At 42.4% G+C, this 18,903-nt stretch overlaps 1 protein-coding gene across 3 annotated transcripts in view; it reads right to left on the reverse strand.

The window, feature by feature from the left end:
* Positions 1–18,144, reverse strand: part of kcnt2b (potassium sodium-activated channel subfamily T member 2b) — a 31,842-nt gene extending 13,698 nt beyond the window's left edge. The window contains exons 1-14 of one of the 3 annotated variants that reach the window (XM_079644034.1): positions 18,050–18,144; positions 17,731–17,921; positions 8,663–8,742; positions 7,884–7,986; positions 7,534–7,596; positions 6,683–6,731; positions 6,220–6,279; positions 5,272–5,346; positions 5,005–5,088; positions 4,507–4,601; positions 3,722–3,902; positions 1,282–1,446; positions 725–861; positions 143–206 (exon numbers count right to left, since the gene is read on the reverse strand). In XM_079644034.1, coding sequence (XP_079500160.1) covers positions 143–206; positions 725–861; positions 1,282–1,446; positions 3,722–3,902; positions 4,507–4,601; positions 5,005–5,088; positions 5,272–5,346; positions 6,220–6,279; positions 6,683–6,731; positions 7,534–7,596; positions 7,884–7,986; positions 8,663–8,742; positions 17,731–17,819 — 1,245 coding nt within the window. In that variant the 5' untranslated portion in view covers positions 17,820–17,921; positions 18,050–18,144. Of the gene's footprint in view, positions 1–142; positions 207–724; positions 862–1,281; positions 1,447–3,721; positions 3,903–4,506; positions 4,602–5,004; positions 5,089–5,271; positions 5,347–6,219; positions 6,280–6,682; positions 6,732–7,525; positions 7,597–7,883; positions 7,987–8,662; positions 8,743–17,730 lie in introns of those variants that run through there. The other 2 variants (XM_079644035.1, XM_079644036.1) reach the window with 2 other exon arrangements.
* Between the last annotated feature and the right edge of the window lie 759 nt (positions 18,145–18,903).

Raw genomic sequence — 18,903 nt, forward strand, 5'->3', positions numbered from 1 at the left:
TCCAGTTGTTACCAAAGCTGCTTTAATGTGTAATTATTTTTTTCAAATGTTATTTTAAGGCTTTTCTCAGGCAAGCAGCCCTACTATGGAAATGTTACATATGGGGAGTCATGGCAATACAGAGAAGCAGTGAGAAACGTACAGCAGCAATTCGGTCCACTTCAAACCGGTTGCTGAGGATAAAGCAGGCTTCAGCGTCGTCCATCCTGCAGGCAGTTAGAAAAGCATGTGGCCATGGGAGCGAGAGAGATAGATAAATAGAGAGAAAGATAGAGAGAATCAGGGAAGCGTTGATGAAAGAAGACATGGGAAGGGGGGAGTTGTCATGTTGTTGAGGGAGAGGACAAAAGAGAAAAAAGCAGGACAAAAGAACAATAAACAATCCAATCGATCTTTCAAGCCCACGCTATTTAGGGTTGAGATGGAAGGAGGCAAGAAAACAGGGAGAGTCAAAAAACTAAACAATGTATTTTGTTCCTTAGTCTTTCCCTATGATAAAGGTTCTGCTGCTGTATTACAAAAAGCCAGGAGGTAAGCAATAAGCATTAGAACTCCAACTGTAATTAAAGCTATTATTATAAGGCTGTACGCAATTAAGGCATTAATTATAAGCTCAAGCGTCTAAAAGTGGGGCCTTTATTTTAAGGTAACAGCTCTGTTCTGGGGTTATTCAGTGCTTGTATTATTTGTCGTGATTGTTGTTGTTTTTGTCGCAGTATCTCACTTGGCCCTCATCAGGTCTTGGTCTTTGAGGGCAGAACCCTGCAGGTAGATGACTCTCTGGGCCCACAGAGGGACATGGAGGACCCTCCTGACCTGGACATCCATCTCTGCTGGGCACAGGATCACCACATAGTAGTCCTACAAACACACAAAGAGGGGTTTAACCAACAGCTCACTTAATACTGAACTATGATTGGCTGCCAAACTAATTTTGATGTAACAAAAACATGCTTTAATGACCACATCCCATGTGAGATCTCCCACTTCGGAAGATTCATGTAAAACTTAATTAAATAACAACATGCAAAACACATTTTAAAGGGAGACGTTAACCATCACCTGAACCTCCTAATGGATACACATGAATGCAACCTCATGAACACACACACACAGACATCTGCTTCATCATGAATAATAAAGCATTTTGATTCTTGTTTTCGCTAAATGAAACATCTCCTTTAACCTCAGCTGTCTAGCCAACTGTAGATGATTACAGACAACAATCTCAAAACCCCGCCAACACCCTTTTTGTTTTGGCTTAAAACCGTTTTAAGAGACCTGTAATCGGGGGTGAGCGAAGAACTCATTGAGGAAGTCCATGAGGAGGTCGATTTTGAGGCAGCTGACACACAGCACCACGTGTTTCTCCGTCTGCGCCCTGTAGCGGCTGTAGTTCCCCCCGGACTTCTGCCGCTCCATCCACAGAAAGGCCAGCTGCTCGAACTACATTCAGAATGACATCAATCACATTGAACAGATGGAAATTGGATTAGGTTTGCTGGAATACAGGGAGGAGCCAGGTGGCTTAGGAAAAGAAAAAAATGCCTTACAGAGAGTGTGTTTAGTTTTAATTAGGGACAGTGTTGGGGGAATTAAGGAAAGATGAGATTTGGTTAAGGATGGGGGCTGAATGAAACATGACAGCAGCAACAGAGGAAAGTAAGTTACATAAATACCAGTAAGCCTGAGGGAAACAAATGTGTGTGTGGAGAGGGCCAGGTAGGTGGGTATATAGATGATGGGACTTTACAATTACTGTTGTTTTTTCTTAAAGCTTTCCAATAAAAATCCCCAAATAATTCACAATAAGCACAACTGTTGTAACTTATTCACAGATGAATGTGCAGCATAAAAGCAATATCCTCCGACAGCAAGAACGAAATTGATAACAATTCTACACATTTGGGCTGATTTGTGATGTGATGATGAGGCCACCGTGATTTTATCAAGGACTGTCTCCAAACTGAGAGAAAAGGAAATTACCTAAAGGGTGCTTATTTTCAAATCAATATCCTTTCTCGGCTCAACATTACACACAATTACAGGTCAAGAGGCACATTTCCTTTGGTGTGTGTTGGGCACAAAAACCAATAGAGGCTCCCCTGTGCAGACAAGAGAACGGTCATGGCAGGACTCGGACACTCAGGGACACACACACACACACACACACACACATGCACACAAACACACACACACACACACACACACACACACACACACACACACACACACACACACACACACACACACACACACACACACACACACACACACACACACACACACACACACACACACACACACACACACACAGCATAGGGCTTGGTGGGGGGGTTTCTAAATGTCAAAAGGTGTTTGTGGTTGAAAGATGGGGAGAGGGAGTAGGTAGGATGACACGGCATCAATGTTGGTGATTCACAGATTTTCGTTATGAGTCTGTTCTAGTTAACAAAAGTGTCTTCATGTTTGTGTCCTTTGTTATTGCGAAGGTTTAGGTTGTCAAGACATTTGCTAACACCCGGTCGCAGCTGATGGGAAAAACAAAACAGTGTGAGTTTGTTCAACAGCCATTATGCTGCGTAGGATGCAGCCCTACCATACTGCTTATGTGACACGTTCAAAAACAGAAAAGCTATCAAAGACGTTTAGCGTCAGCACCAAAGAATTCCAATTTGCAACAAATGAGGAATGTCAGTAGACCAAATCATTTGTGGATTGTTTCTCAGTATTATGTGAGTGTGGTTTCCCGCCCTCATCTGACTGCACACAGAGGAAAGTCGTTCCATTAGCACTTCTACATCTTTTGGGAAGGAAGGAAGGAGGATACTCTTGCTGTTTCCAGAGTAAAAATAGTGCTGCAAATCTACGTAGGATGCAATGAATCATCACATAATTTTACAAGGGGGAAAAAAAGGAGAATTATGAATCTTAGGAAAACACAGATAAACATTTCCTGTAAACAGACTATACCAAAACAGCTTTTTCTTGGTTTCAAAGCAATCCCATTCATTTTAGGCATGATTTAAATAATTCATTAAAACACATCAGAGGCACGTCTGTGTTCAGTTTAACCAATATGTTCCTACTTCTATATAACTTGGCGGAAAGCCCAGCAGAGCCCGGCTGGCTGCTCCTAAAGTTAAATTGAAATAAATATGAGATTGGATGAGGGCTTCTAAACTCATCAAATCACAACTTTCCTAGATCACTTTTTAAAAACCTACCTACCAAAGCTTTGTGTGTTATTTTCCAAAAATGGGGCGAAGCCTGCGAGCTAGTTCAGGCAGTCAACTCGAGCACCAATGATACATTAACACGTGACGCACCTCGTCCCTCTTACAACCAACCAAACACATTCTCCTAAACATGCCGCTCTATTTAAGCTGCCAGGTCTTCCTGCCTCTACCTCGCTGCTGCTGTGTCCACTTCCTATTGCTACGTTCATGTTCCTGCTGCTGTGTTTATTGTTGCTGCTGCTTGCCTGCCCCACCACCACCCCAGCTCCACCCCAGCTTCCACCTTTAGGCTCGGGGGAAAGTTATCTAATCATCACTCAATGTTTTTGTAAATCTGTGGAGTGATGAGGCCCGAGCCTAGACGCCAAACTCAAACTATATGCTGCTATAATAAACATATTAAGAACACGTGAGTTGTCTGACTGAACTCTTTTTAATCTACTGCCTGTGATGTGTTAGTGGTTATCACCCTGGTTCTCTACCTGGATGGGAAGCACAATGAGCGCCACGAAGATCATGATGACCACCAGGAGTTGTGAGGGCCAGATCTGGGGGGTGACGTCTCCGAAGCCCACCGTGGAGAAGGTGACCACGCAGAAGTAGAGCGAGTCGAACAGGGTCAGGTTGTTACCCGCTCGTTCCAGGTGTTGAATACCGCAGATGCTGATGGAGGTTGGCAAGATGGAAAGAAATGAAGAAAGTAAAAAAAAAGGAAGTGAGTATTACTCAGACTTCACATGCTGGGTGAAGTATAGGTTCCTGTGGAGAGATGTCTTTCACGCCCGTGTGTGTATGTGTGATTGTGGAGATGGGGGTGGATGCATGCTTCAGTGGCTTTGTGGGACACTGTATATGCATACTGCGCCTGCTATTTTGTTCTTTATGGGATAGATGAGTCAACTGATGTAAATGTCACCCCTGAAATGGTCAGAGAGCTTAATTCCTGCTGCTTGTAGCATATTTTGGATTAGCAAACTGTCACATCCTCCACTGCACTGAAGCATTTCAGAGCACTATCTCATCTTCACAGTTACCAAGTACCTTCCTTTTTATCTCTTATCTGGAAGGGGAGCATTTCTTTCCCTATATCATATTTTGTCCCTCTCTATCACGTCATTGTTTTTGCCTCTCCCTATCCATCTCACCCCCTCCTTTCCTCACCCTGCCCACGGTCATGACAAAACCGACACTGTCTGTCGAACCCTAACCCTGTTTTTCTCATAGTTGGCCCACTTTCAGTTGAGTGTCAGCTGGCGAGGGTACCCACCATGTGAACATGAGGCAGACCAGGGTGCTGATGAGTATCACCACCTGGTTAAACATGGCTGAGTGCGTCCGCTGGATCGCCCTGTGGAGATCATTCTGCAAAGAGATAGACACAGGTGTGAGTATGTGAAAAGCCCCTTGTTGAAGTGTGAAATGAGGATAAATATCAGTTTATGGGTAGTATGAAAAATACATAGAACTAAGGAGGAAATATAAAATTGCACTAAAGCAGGAGATGAAAATGGCAAAGAGCAAAAATGAAGACAACATATTAAAAAATGGGAAGCAAGCTCAGACGACATTGGACAGCAGGGAAAATGAGAAACTTCTCCACCAAGCCCAGGGTGCAAGGTTAAATGTTTTTTACAACTTATTTTCCTTCATGGCAGAATGAGCTGGTGAGCTGTAATAGCACAGACAGAGAGGGGCATGCCAACAAACAGAATATAACAGAGATGAAAGTAATGATGAAAATTGAGAAGGGAGGTGCTTGACTCACTATCATGTTCTCCAGAGCGTGTTTTGCCAGCCAGCAATTGAGAAATACAGGGATGAAGAGATTTCTGAAGGAGGGCAAAATCACCTGTCAAGAATGGAGAGTGTTAGTCTGCTTGGCTGTCTCCTCACATTGTTTCATATGTTGCATACAGTCACTGAATAACAGGCAAAGGAAAGGGGTTGTGTGAGCATGAGCCTGGTGTGATATTATATAATAAATATATATGTGTTCCGCAGTGCTCGAGTGCGTTTGAGCATTTCCACTCACAGTGATCATGAAGGGGATGGCGCTGATCATCTCCAGAATGAAGGGGACACGTAATACTTGCTCCCAAACGTTGCCCTGGAAACACAAACCACATACAAGGGGTCAGGAAACCCCATTGTCATGGCGACCTTCAGGAATAACCATATAACAGACCCTCATTGCGGTGAGTTGGAGGGAACAAATTGACCACCATAGAATTGATCTCGATGTATGAGTGTTATATAACGCCCTTGCGTCGCTTTGAGATAAGAAGCAGCATTACTAAGTTTCCTCTGGCTTAACTGTTCAATTAAGATGTCAGACATGGCTTTTTTGTATGCGTCTCCCACCTGCATATAACTGACCTAAATCTGATTAGTGTAGGTGGACAGGCGCAGAGTATGTCCACAGGAATCAGTCAGTGCTAAATGTTAAAAGGCTTCTAGCCTTCAGAGTAATCTGCAGAGTGAGCCCTTTATAGGCTTATACTGTCAGGTACATCAAAAGCAGGGCAACCCGTTGATGGATCGGCCCCCTGCAACACAGGGGCCTCCCCTAAAGTCTCTCTGATGTGTCAATAACAGGCTGAATATAAGGAAGCCTCTACGCCCGCTGAGGGTCTTTCCAAAGGCAAGGAGACGTGAGAAAACACACAGAGGAGTTCAGAGTGGACAAACTACACCCTCAGGCATTTTGCATGAATGTACGTCCCTACACACACACACACACACACACACACACACACACACACACACACACACACACACACACACACACACACACACACACACACACACACACACACACACACACACACACACACACACACACACACACACACACACACACACACACACACACACACACACACACACACACACACACACACACACACACACGCGCGCGTAGGTATCAAAAGAACATCACAAAAGGCTTCTGATTGGATTTTGGGGGCCGTGAGTATCTCACCTTATAGCTGAGATACACGAGCAACATAGTTTCTGAAAAGCTGATGAAAGCCACAAGCACCTGCAAAAAGAGAGAGAGAGTTACAGAGAAAATGAGAGACGCTGACACAGAGAGGAGTCGGGGAGTGACCAGGGCAGAGAGAAATTAGGAGGCGCAGGGATGGCGGAGGTGAGCGTGGGTGGAAGCAGTAGGCTGGCTGATGATTGAGCTTCAGAGGGAACAGATTTAAGTGAAGTTAGAGACAGTCTGGTGTCTGAATGTGTATATGCGTGTGTAACTATGCCTTTTCATTGTAAATATGTGTCAGGTTAAATGATATAATTCATTTAAGCCGGAATTGACATGCAGTGTGATGCCGACAAACCCATAAAAGGAACGCAGAAAAGACGACATGAAACCTGTGTTGGTGTGTTCATGCATTCAGACATTTGTGTAAACACCGATGTACGGAGGTCTATCTGACCTGCAGCGCCCACAGCGGTAGAGGTCGATCCACCCAGATGATCAGTTTCCTGCAGAGCGAAAGAAAGGGAAAGAACAGAGAAAATAGGAGAGAGGAATTGGAAAAAAAAGGGCCAAGTATATTTTATTAAAAAGGACAAAACATTTTAATTATGTTCTGTAACACAATGATACTCAATAGGGACCGACACATTTCACTTGTTAAATCTAATTTTGGCGTTTACAACTGAACAACAGAGGACTCCCCAGCTGCTAATGTGCTCATATTGTTGGAGAAAAAGCAATATTCACACAGCTTATTTGAAATGTACAGCCTTATTGTGAGAGAAAAGGCAATTTCTTCCCCCCAAAGACCCCCTGGGGCTTATCATGGCTACTTGCCTGCCCGCTCTCTGATTTGCTCCTACGGTTCGGCTGCTCGGAGCAGGAGGCAGCCCATCCCTTTCCTGAGCTCACCCTGTCAGCCTCCTTATTCATTTGGAGCCAGAGCTTAGCCAGTGTCACCAGCCACCAATTAGATCAATAGTCCCTGAGCAGAAGACATGGCTGCAGCCTCAGGTCTGTGCACACTTCCTGGTCTCTCTCCCTCTCTCTGCTATTGTAGATGATGTGCTTTATCTCCACTAGATCGCTGCTGATTAGGCTGCACACGCACTGCATGCATATTAGGTTGACAGGTAATCCATACAGTCCAATTGTGACGAATGAATGGGGATCTTAACGCTCAATATCAGCATTGTGCATTGATTGCATTATACGTTTCCGATGTTGGGGATGCCAGTCCTCCAGGGTGCACCATTTCATCCCTGCAGGCTGAAGCCATCACTCCCAATTAGAGACTCACATGCTTACCAGTCAAATCCACTCCAGGGATGCGATGATATGTTTTGTTTGGTGCAGTTTTCTCCGTTTACGCTGCATTAGGAAACAAACACAAACATGACAATGAAAGTAAGTTCTTACTCCTTATCTCCTTAAAACCAGGACCTCAGTGTCGATATCAGTTTACTTTTTGGATTGCATCTCCACCCCCTCTCTTCGCCTGACAACATCTTACATACATTGCTTTTACGGGATACTCTACACACACAGTTATCTCAGCTATTGACCTGTTGCGCTTGTTCCTGCTCTCAGGTCTCCACACACACACACACATACTTTGTTTCACCTCATTAAGCCCCTGTTATCTCCTTTTCACTCACCAGTCCTGTCTTCCGTCTTGCGGGTTGTCCAATAGGACTCTGACAATGTAGAGGAGACAGCTCAGCACTTTTAGAGAAAAGTTGAACATTCGCACTCGCAGACCTGCAATAGAAAGAAAGAGGACAATCAGTCATTTCTTATTTCAAAGAAACAGAATAAAAGATCTGTAGGATTCTTTGCTTCCCCAAAGATACAAATAACAGCATAACAAAAACATCACACACACACACAAAAACCAGAATAGCTTTGGGGATTCAAAAGCAGTTTATAAGCCATTTATCATCACTATAAAAGCTCAGCAGTGCATTAGATTTCCCTCCAAAGCACAATTCATTACATATTTTCAATAAAGAAGGTGTAGCCTGGAAGGCAATGGTTTGTCCAATAAAGCAGAATATGGTTTGCTAAAAGTTGAACAAATATCCCTTACACTCCAGTTAGTATTACATTATGTTGTTTAAGCATTTGTTAACCGCTTAATAGGAAGGGATGAAAACTTTCATGACTTACTTAAATATACATAAATTACAAAATGTACACATGTTTCTAATTTAAGTTGTGATTTTATTCATAGGCATGTGATTTGACTAAGTATGCAGGAACATAAAAAGTTATCACATGTCCAGATATGAATCCACAGAGAAACTTTATCAAGACTACGAATTATAAAACAGTCCCAAAGAGTGGACAAATTGAACAACTGGTGATGAAACATAGAGCAAGAAAGGCTGCACATAGACAGACAGAGAGAGTGTGACCCCAAACACATGCAACTCACTTGATCTTTGGTTTTTGATGAAGAACAGCTTAAGGCGTTCCTTGAAAGTGTTCTCATTCACATAGAACTCCACCTGCACCCTGAGAGAGGGACGGAGAGACGTGCAGGGACAAAGACAGGGAGGGAAGAGAAAGAGATCAAACAACCTCTTTTATAGAGTAAAGACAAGAGTCAGGAGAGAAAAAAACAAGTAGAGGGCTGGGAGATCAAATCAAATAAAACAAGAGGATTACAATATACAATTGAGGTGAAAAGGGCGATAATGATTATTTGAACAGTGAAAAGTCTGGAAATAAGACTCTGTGGCCAACTACATTAAAGACTAATGGCTTTCGGAGGAAATGGTGCTCCTGCTTGTCCGCCTGCCCATAGGCCCAGACTGCTGCAGTCAGTCTCGTTATCTCCACTGATTAAATATAGAGCAACAAATTACTTCCCTCTGATGTTTCTGCTGAACATGGAAGGCCATAATTACTGCTCTTTCCCCTTACCATTCTGGCACCCTCCTGTTAGAGGTACACACACAACTACTGTACTCACACAGACCCAAGAACACACACCTGTGAGGGTCATCAAGATTATTTGGCCATTCACAAGCCCATCTGACACCTATGGGGAGGCATGATTAAGTGTACAAAAAGGCTCTCTTCAGACAGCTCTTACATGTGTGCAGGCACATTAGCAGACAGACTGACGGTGACTGCATTTCCTGTCGGACCACCTCAGGGGAGATTTCTCAGTGGCTCTCCTTTCATCCTATGGAGGGAAGAGTGGATGACTCAGGTCGGGGATGATAAACGGCGGGCTGGGCTCACTGGTGGTCTCCTCACAACACACAGACAGATGAAAGCGAGGGCAGAACAACTGCTCTATTCTGTCTGCAGGAAGAGGAAGGGATGGGGGAGGTTCTTCCCAGGGTTCCAGAGTGACGCTATAACAGCAGCCCACATGGTCAGACACGCAGAGACCAAAGCCAAAGCTGCACTTTCCCAGCTACATTAAGGGGGTGGGGGGTAACTTTCCTCTTTGTTGCTATGGCAACACAGGATTCGTTGTCTTTTCCCCTCCCTCTCACATGAGCAGATGTGAGCAAACACATACTTGTGAAGTGTGTGCAGCCATCTGAGCCGATACCCCGCTCCAACTTGTTGACGGCCCTTTGCTCTGAGCAGCCTGCTGACAATAAGGCTTACACACACGCACGCACACACACACACACACACACACACACACACACACACACACACACACACACACACACACACACACACACACACACACACACCACACACACACACACCACACACACACACACACACACACACACACACACACACACACACACACACACACACACACACACGTGATGGAAAACAAGAGGACATGTAGACACGGCCAGCAGCTCCCTCAGGGGTTTGAATGAATTACTGTTGAGATGGGACACCCTACAGTATTTTCAGTCAGTGGGGATTGTATGGAAACGTGTGTGTGTGTGTGTGTGTGTGTGTGTGTGTGTGTGTGTGTGTGTGTGTGTGTGTGTGTGTGTGTGTGTGTGTGTGTGTGTGTGTGTGTGTGTGTGTGTGTGTGTGTGTGTGTGTGTGTGTGTGTGTGTGTGTGTGTGTGTGTGTGTGTGTGTGTGTAAAGAGGCGTAATGAGCTAATAGACCATATGACTGCATGAATTATGTCATGCACAGAACAATCAAACAATCAATAGCTTGGTTGTAAGAAGCATAGACACGTTTTCGCCACAATTTTGAAAGTGAATACCATTAGTGCCATTAAAAGTTGGAGAAATTCATTATTTACATGATGTTCCAAGACTAAGAACAGCAAGTATAAAGAAAACTGTTTTCCAATGCGGCATAGTAGATCCTGTGATCAAAGGCTCCTAAAACCTCAAGGCAGATGTGATTGGTCAATTGTATTCTCCATAAGAAAACACTTAGTTAGAAACCTATTGGTTGAAACATATTAACAACAAATGTCAGAACTTACCAGTGAAGATGTTTGACTCACCCAGTGATTAACTGTTCCACACAACTACCACACAATGACTGATCCACTGTGTCAAGTTTTGGGTTATCTTCTGCATAAAAAAGCCAAATTGTTCAGAGCTTAAATGTCCTTTTCCTTCAAGCTTAAAGTCCTCTTTTACAACCAAACCCATCAGGCACTGCACCTCTTTGTCTCGCAGTGACAGTGTTCTTCTGAACTTGCCAAACCTCCAGTATTTATTGACTGTTTGTTTTTCCCTTAAGACACTTAAAGTGACATAAGTTACTTAATTCAACGGTACCTGTATTTCTTCATTCATCAAAGTCCTTAAAGCCTCTCCACACTCTATATGATTAGGCTGTGATAACTTCCCAGGAGAAGAGGATCATTTCAGAGGTCATTTTGCCCGTGATGTGTTTCTCTCTGAGTGAGGGCTTTTCCACTTGAGTGTACAACAGCAGATGAAAAGTAAAGTGGAAATATAGCCCAATAAAAGACCTGAGCTGTGGGATAGATTGAGAGTCTGGATCTTTAATCTAAGGGGAGGATGGAGGAGAAAAACACATTAAAAACTCATAAGGACATTATATCAAAACAAACGACACACAAACTCATCATGATGGCACTTCTGGGCAACAGCCCCCCGAGGCCCTCAAAAAAGTACAAAAAAAGAAATGATCAGATCACTGTGGAGAAAAACGGCTTTGGGATACTGTTGTGCAGAAATAAAACACATGTCGCTGGATAAACAACCATTTTAGTGTATCGCTTAGGATTCCCCATGGAGGTCCTCCTTTCTGTCTCTCTGCTTCTTTCTTTAAATAAAGGTGTATTTAACAATTATTTAGAGGCAGACATCTAAGATCCTCCCCCAGGCTTTAATAGATCAATAACACCATGTTATAACAGCTGGAAACAAGAGAACAGGAAGCCTGGGGAGAGAATTTGCATTTAAAGTTGAACTGTGCGAGAAAGAGAGCGAGAGAGACTCATACAGACGGATAAATAGACGCAGACAGATGGACAGAAAGACAGAAGGGGACTTGCGGAGGAGGATCTCTGAGAGAGGGTGAGAGCTGAACCTTGTCCTCCTGCTGTTTCCACCCATGCCTGTGCTCTGTAATGACAAAGCACTGGCCGTCTAATGACAGAGTGCAAGAGGCTAAAGAAACCCAATTCTGTGCGTGCACAACAGCACAGATTTGGCTCATCACGACAAAACCCAGAAATAGTATTCATATCAGTTAAGCAACATAAACTAAATAGGATACCAAGTGAAACATTATGCAGGCTAATCTCAGATTAATGATATGAACATTTATTCTGTTCAATTGATGGAAAGAAAACTATTCATATTTGGAGAATGCCTTTGGACAAAAAATAAAAAAGGAAAATGTTTTAAAAATTAAAGTAAGAAGAGAGGAGGGATGAATCTGAATGGACACAGTTAGGAGAACATCTATCATAATTCAAATTCAGGGGAAGACCGTCTGCCAGCGCTATCACTGCTTCGATATGGAAATTAGGACTAATGATTGTTCTGGCATTTATTTCCTACATTTTAAGGGAAAATCTTAGTTCTTATCTTTCCAGATTTGAAAAGATGAGTATAGAAATATTTAAACCTAAAAAAGCATCAGTGAATATGTTATTTCTAAAGAAGCTCTTCCCGTTTATTGGAAGCAACATGTGTCTCCTTGAGAACCATTATATGGAGAAATGCTGATGGTCATAAAGCAGTTTGAGGTTTGAAACTCAACACACAGTTTTCTTAAGATGAATGGGGGACCAAATGACATTCCACAATGACATATACTCGAAATAAGGGCAGGAGAAAATCAATGGGCTGACAACTAAAGTCAAATGAATTGCACATCACCACGGGAGCACTCTAACAACTTTAAGAGAAGCAAGACATTGTTCCTGACCCAGATACGCAATCATCCCACATAATGTGCTAATGGCAGGTGGAGACGAACAAAAGAAAATAAGAAATTAAAAATGAAAATATTTGTAGCCTTCAACTCTCCTTGATCATTTTCTACGGTAATAGCATAAAGGCACATTTTTATTTTCACACTGACAATGCACGTTAAAAAGTCAAAAAAAAAGAAATGTCAAATGTCTTTAATGCCACTGATTGCTGCCACAAAACCGAATTCAACACTCCAATGAAACATGTAAGTGCTCTCATAATAACTTAATGATGATTGAGACCTTTAAAGGGGCTCTTTCTCTACATGCCTTTTAATATAACTTATGGAGAAAATCAACCTTTCTTTGTCGTGACCAATTTACCCAAAAATCCACTAACCATGGAAATGCACAGCAGGGAATGACAGCCATCATTTACAATACATGTGCACCCCACAGTATATTGACATTTATTAAGCGTGCACGGCAGCCTTTACTCTGAGCCATTTCCTGAACAACGCCTGGGTTCCAATAGATTCAAACTCTCCACACGTCATCAGTGGAAGTGCTTTAGCCATTCCTCTCGCTGCTCGCTGACAAAAACCAGCCTTGCTAATCCTTCCCTGATAGATCATCATTCCTTTTAACTTACTATTTACTACTTTCTCTTGCTAAAGAAAAAAACAGAACACAACGGACCCATTTAATATGCAGAAAATAAATACTTGCCTCCATGATTTGCCTAAATGCCATAATAATCCCTCTAATGTGAAATAAAAAATGGCGTAAAGTGCTGCACAACTCTATTAAAAGCCATCCAATGACATTCTATCCCTTCAGATTACATTAGCTTTGGATTTGCACGGTTATTTTACATTTGATCAAATCAGCGTGAGATATCAATCTGTTTCCAAGTCGTCTACAAATCACCTGTTTGACGATGACATGTGCAACTCAAAAGTAGTGAAACATGAGATGAAATGTATTTATTGCCTCTGTGTCTGGTGTCTCTGGGGCTGTTTGGATTTGAAAGTCCTGTGGTGTATTAAGCTAACACAGTTTGGGAATAGGGGATCTGCGATCAGTGGCAACTGTTTGTGATCCCCCACAGCAGAGAGGCAGAGCGGCTGCCTCCCCCCACTCTGATGCCACTGGGCCTTCAAGCCACACAGAACACAGCTACAGCCCAGAAGTGCTCCGACTCATGCTGGTCAGCCCCATGGCTGTGTTAGTGTCCACAGCAGGGAGGCTCTTACGTGTTGACAGTACTCTCCTAACAGAAAGGCTGGTTAGGGAGTTCAATATCTAGCTAATTAAAGCCCAGTGGAGGCAGAAAAATCTCTAATAATAAAATAACTGTGTCTAGATGACCACCAGGGACACACTCTGAAGTGTTCTTTATACAGCCTTGGGCTAATGCTAATCAGTGATAACAATGAAAAAGGATAAATCTTTCAACATATAATGTATGAAATGATAGCCAAAGGATGAAGGGGTTGCTAGAGGAGCAAAGAATACAATGTAATAAACTCTGATTGTACGACAAAACTAAAGTGCCTCCCTTTGTCCATTCAGGTTATGCCTTCTCAGAAAGATAGCGAAGAGGCTCATGATCACCAGGCAAAATGTGCAAAATATTCTCCATCCTCCAAACTTGCCCTCTTATTTGGACTCAAGACGGACCTATCTTTAATTTTCAATCCTACTGGAAACCTTCCCTCTTCTCCATTACTAATTAGGATTATGTTTTCAGACACTTCTGTTAATTATGAGGAAGGGAATTGTGCCATGTCCGATGCTTTTCGATTTTAATTTGCCTACTCCACTGTAGGACCCCAGCTCAAAATCGACTCTGCAAACCCTCCCCCGTAAAAAATAGATTTCAATTAGCAACTGGTTGCTTTTTAGTTGGCTTTACTTCAGATGTTTACCGGAATAATTATGCATTTGGTGGTTTTGAGGTCTGCATGCTCCCACATCACACCTTTTATCTCATCCAGCCTCAAATCTGATAAAATCACCTTTTCTCCAAGTGATTCTTTCCATTATACAAGCCTTTTTGTATCTCTGATAACGTCCCTTTATGCCAGCTCTGGCTCTGCAGACATGATGCATAATAACATCCGTAATTCCAGAATCCTCAACAAAGAGCTGTCTAATCTTATAAATTATATGACTGAAAATTACATGAGCTCTAAAAGGCTCACAAAAGGACTTTGGCTTTCACTGTAAGTCAATATATATCGAGAATATTGACAATATTGATGGATCGTGCTTTACATTGGCTTTAATAGATTAAGGCTTGACAGAAAGAATTACGAAGGTGGCAAAGATAGAGAGATCACGGGGATAAGAGAGATTTGACAGAGATGGAGCGAGAGAAGAAGCGACAGCCAATAAGAGATTGCTATAAAGGACAAAAGGCTGTCAGTTGATAATCCTGGACTCTGAGGGAAACTCCTCCTAAGGCTATTCTCCAGTAGAGCACTTGGAACCCCTGCTGTATGTAAATTCACTTGTGGGTGACATACAAGTAGAGTAGATCAAAATGTGCATTTATAATATGTAAATAGTATGAAAGCCAGGAAGTTCAACAGAAAGTGTGGAGCAAAGGAAGATGGTACTGTTTGCCAGACAGAAACAAAAAGCTAGCTTACTTCACAAATAGTTGAAGACTGCTGCTAATAATAAACAACCCTCCATTTCAAGGCAAGTTGGATGTTAAAAATATTCAAAATTCAGACCGCTTCTTTGACTTCTCCTAATCGGCCTGTAAAAGATCTCGATCTCATCGTTTGGTCTTCTGGCATTTCATCAAGACAGAAGCCTCTGATTCACTGCCAGAACATATAAATGGAGTCGGTGTAAACAGAACAGTAACACTAAAATGTTCCTACTTCTGGGTACTTGACACATTTCGGCAACAGCAGAACACACATGACCAATTAAGTATCAGGCACAACCTTGAGGTTATATGTTTTAGCAACAAAGCTAATAAAGATAATTGGCAGTTGTAGCCACAATTTCAGCAGAACATTATTTAAATGTTGTCTGGGAGATGTGCAGAGTTAACAGAGCCAAAATAATATCTCTTTGTTCCAATTTGACACAAATAAGATACAGCCAGGAGAAGGTGTCTCTTAATTGATTTTTTATGTTTAAGCAAAATCCTGCTTTGGGATCGAGACACTATAACTACTAGTAATCCCACAATCTGGAGGATCCTATGTGTCAAAAACGGAAATATAAAATTAATTCCCCCTGAAAATTGCCTCACTTAAGAGCCTTTCAGTGCTAAAGCAAAATGTACTGCACCAATTTACAGGAGAGCTCTTGAAAGGGGAAGGCATGGTATTGAAGGCACTTCAATCGGAACTAAGATGTTGAGAAGCACAGGGAGTGTGTTGTGGTGGGGGTTGCATTTTAAAGAGGGCGACGTATGGACACGCATCGACAGGGATGCAGGCTAAGAGGAGAGGACGAGTGAGAAGGCCCATAGAGGATGACAGAAGAGGGATTAAAAGGCTCAGTTATGTATGTTTTCCCTGCGCAGAGTGCCACCATTTGTGTCAAGGAGATAATTTATGCAGTACACATATTGACATTTTGATGTGTGAGAGTTTCTGTGCAGGGACGCGTTGATACTATATGGAGCTATCTGTGCTCCTGCGCCCATTGGGGCCGTCTGGTTCTCTGAGGATGTTTGTTAAAGCTACTCCTAGATTAATGGACCACAGGAGACAAACTCTGCGTTATTCAACCCTAAACAAGCTTTTCTGTCACTATCAATCCCAGCTCTTCCTTCTAATCAATCCATTTTATAGCAGCTAATACTCCCTGGGCACTGAGATCAACATCTTAATTCCTCTGTCAACAGCTTTCCCTCTCACAAGTGTTGTTTGTAAATGAAACACATAGAACATTTACAAAGACTACTTTGCTAGACACTAATGCTCATAATAAATCCTAAAACAGGATTCATGAGTTCATTGGACATTCCAGCTCTGCATATAACAGAAATAAATAATAAAGTGCTCTGTCCAGTAGTCTCAAATCGACCGAGTCAATCACAACCACCAACAACAGTTTCAGTACCTACATTGTAACTGAAATGATCCATGTTGTTGTCAACTGTTTTTATTGTTTTTGCCTCTTTAAGACGATGAAGAGCCTGGACTGTAGAAAGTAAGGTTGTGTCTCATAGACTTCCAAGAAAGAGGCAGCAAATCCTCCTCACTAAACCTCTGTAATCAGGTGAGGTCGCATTGAACTCTGGTTGGGAAACATAGGTCCTTGGGCAATAGCCAAGACATTACAAAAGAGCAAACCAGAGTGATCTTCAAAAAGGACACTGTTTAATGGTTCAATAATAAGATGATCGTTATTGACAGACCTCTATGGTAAAATGCAGAAGTGACTCTTCATTGAAGTCTGGCAATGCCTGCAGGATTGATTTCTAAAAGGCAAGTGTCCCCCATTTTGCTGATTCAAAACACCCACTCAAGTACAGAAGCAAGTGTTTTGGTCCTCATATCGACCGAGCAACAAAATGCATCAAGCATGAAATTGAGGTTTTCCATTAGACTGCAGGAAAAAATAGACAAATTAAGCAATGCATATCATATTGCATGTCAAATATTCCGCCCTGCAAATGTGGAATCAAAGGTTAATTGCCAGTGACAGAGGAAGCAGCCTGTCCAGGTTGCAGATTGTTCAATGCAAATCTCAGGAATTATGGCATGAGGAGAACATAAACGCACTGTAGGTCTACCCATACTTGCTCCTTCTTCATTTCAAAGGATTATTACACACATGTATGAGCCACTTGCAAATACATCATATTACTATAATGAATGAGTCTCTTAATTTCATTCCATGTCTCAATTTGTTCCTTTGGTTAATTAGTGAAATGCTTTTGGTGGGATTATATGAATTAGCAGCATTAGCAACACTATCCTCCGCGCACACTAGGGAAGGAGTAAACCTGTTGCATCGACAGAGCTGCACAGCTGGCAGTACAATACTACACCTGAATAAACGTGATAACAAGAAAAACATGCGGAAAACAAATGAGTATACTTTATAGAGAAGGTGACATGATGGTCTCAGATGCGCAGCGGATTCAGGGCGCCGTGCGTAAACGATGAAAGTCCTTACCTGTCGTCGGTCTGCCAGTCCCCGAGCAACAGGTCTCGGAACCGGTACCGAGGGGGCAGCGGGAGCACTTCCTTCTCCAGTTCGACCATGGTTCTTCCACAGAGCCCAGAGATAGAGGCAGATATCACCGCAAACCGCACCTCCACACCAAGGAGGTGCACCCCCCAAAACCAACTCCGTTCCTCTTCCTTCTGCTATTCAAAACGTAGATTAATAATGAACACATGGATACATCTCATGGCATCGTCTTCGACCTCCTTTCTAAAGACAAAAAAAACAACTTCTTTCTTGTTTGGCACCCGACAGAAAGCAACTTCACTTTTATTCCCGACGAGGCAACAGGTCGAGGATGATCATCCGTCGGTGCGTAGTGGGAGAGGCTGCACTATACTGAGACAGCTGGAGAGCAACTGGTTGACTCTCACCAGCAGCAGCATCCTCCCTGCCTGAGCTCCGCATGAACGCACTGGCAACAAATGTGAACCCGACCGATAGGCACCATAAGACTTTCCCTGTAAGACTGATAAATTATAAGAACAATTGCAAAAACAATACACGCAAAACCTATATCTGTCAAAAAGATACCAAAAATGTTTGCAGCATTATGAGCACATCACTTCCCTATGTAAATCTGAATAATAATACAACAACTCATGGGTGACACGTGACTCTGAAAAATGTCTATATTTCTGGAAAACTGCGTGCACCTGCTAAATCTGAACGACGCTTATGTGTTATATTCTACATGGAGATCTCTTCATCATTAGTATTTTATAAGAAGTAGGTAACAGTGTTTTTTGAGTCCGTTTTTCGGTGGCACATGTGACATATTGGGAATTGTTACACTGAAATATACATGAGTACAAATCCAATGTATTTAGCTTGCCAACTGAGCTGTGAGCGCCGTTGTTCAATCACTAAGCCTCCATATGCTAAGTAAATCAACATAGTCGACAACATAGTAAACATAGTCGAGGCAGAAGACATTTTAGAAAGGACATCCCTTCTAAAGAGAATCAAACATAATCCTGTAAAACAAAAACACTAAAAAGTAGACATTCCTCTGAATGTGGGCTATTATTATATTAAATGACAAAAGGTCACTATAAACAAGCTATTATCATAGAAACATGAATGCTTCAGTTTGCCTCTTATTGTAATTAAACAACTTGT

Source organism: Notothenia rossii (assembly GCF_949606895.1).
Source record: "Notothenia rossii genome assembly, chromosome: 8".
In the NCBI taxonomy this organism is placed as follows: domain Eukaryota; kingdom Metazoa; phylum Chordata; class Actinopteri; order Perciformes; family Nototheniidae; genus Notothenia; species Notothenia rossii.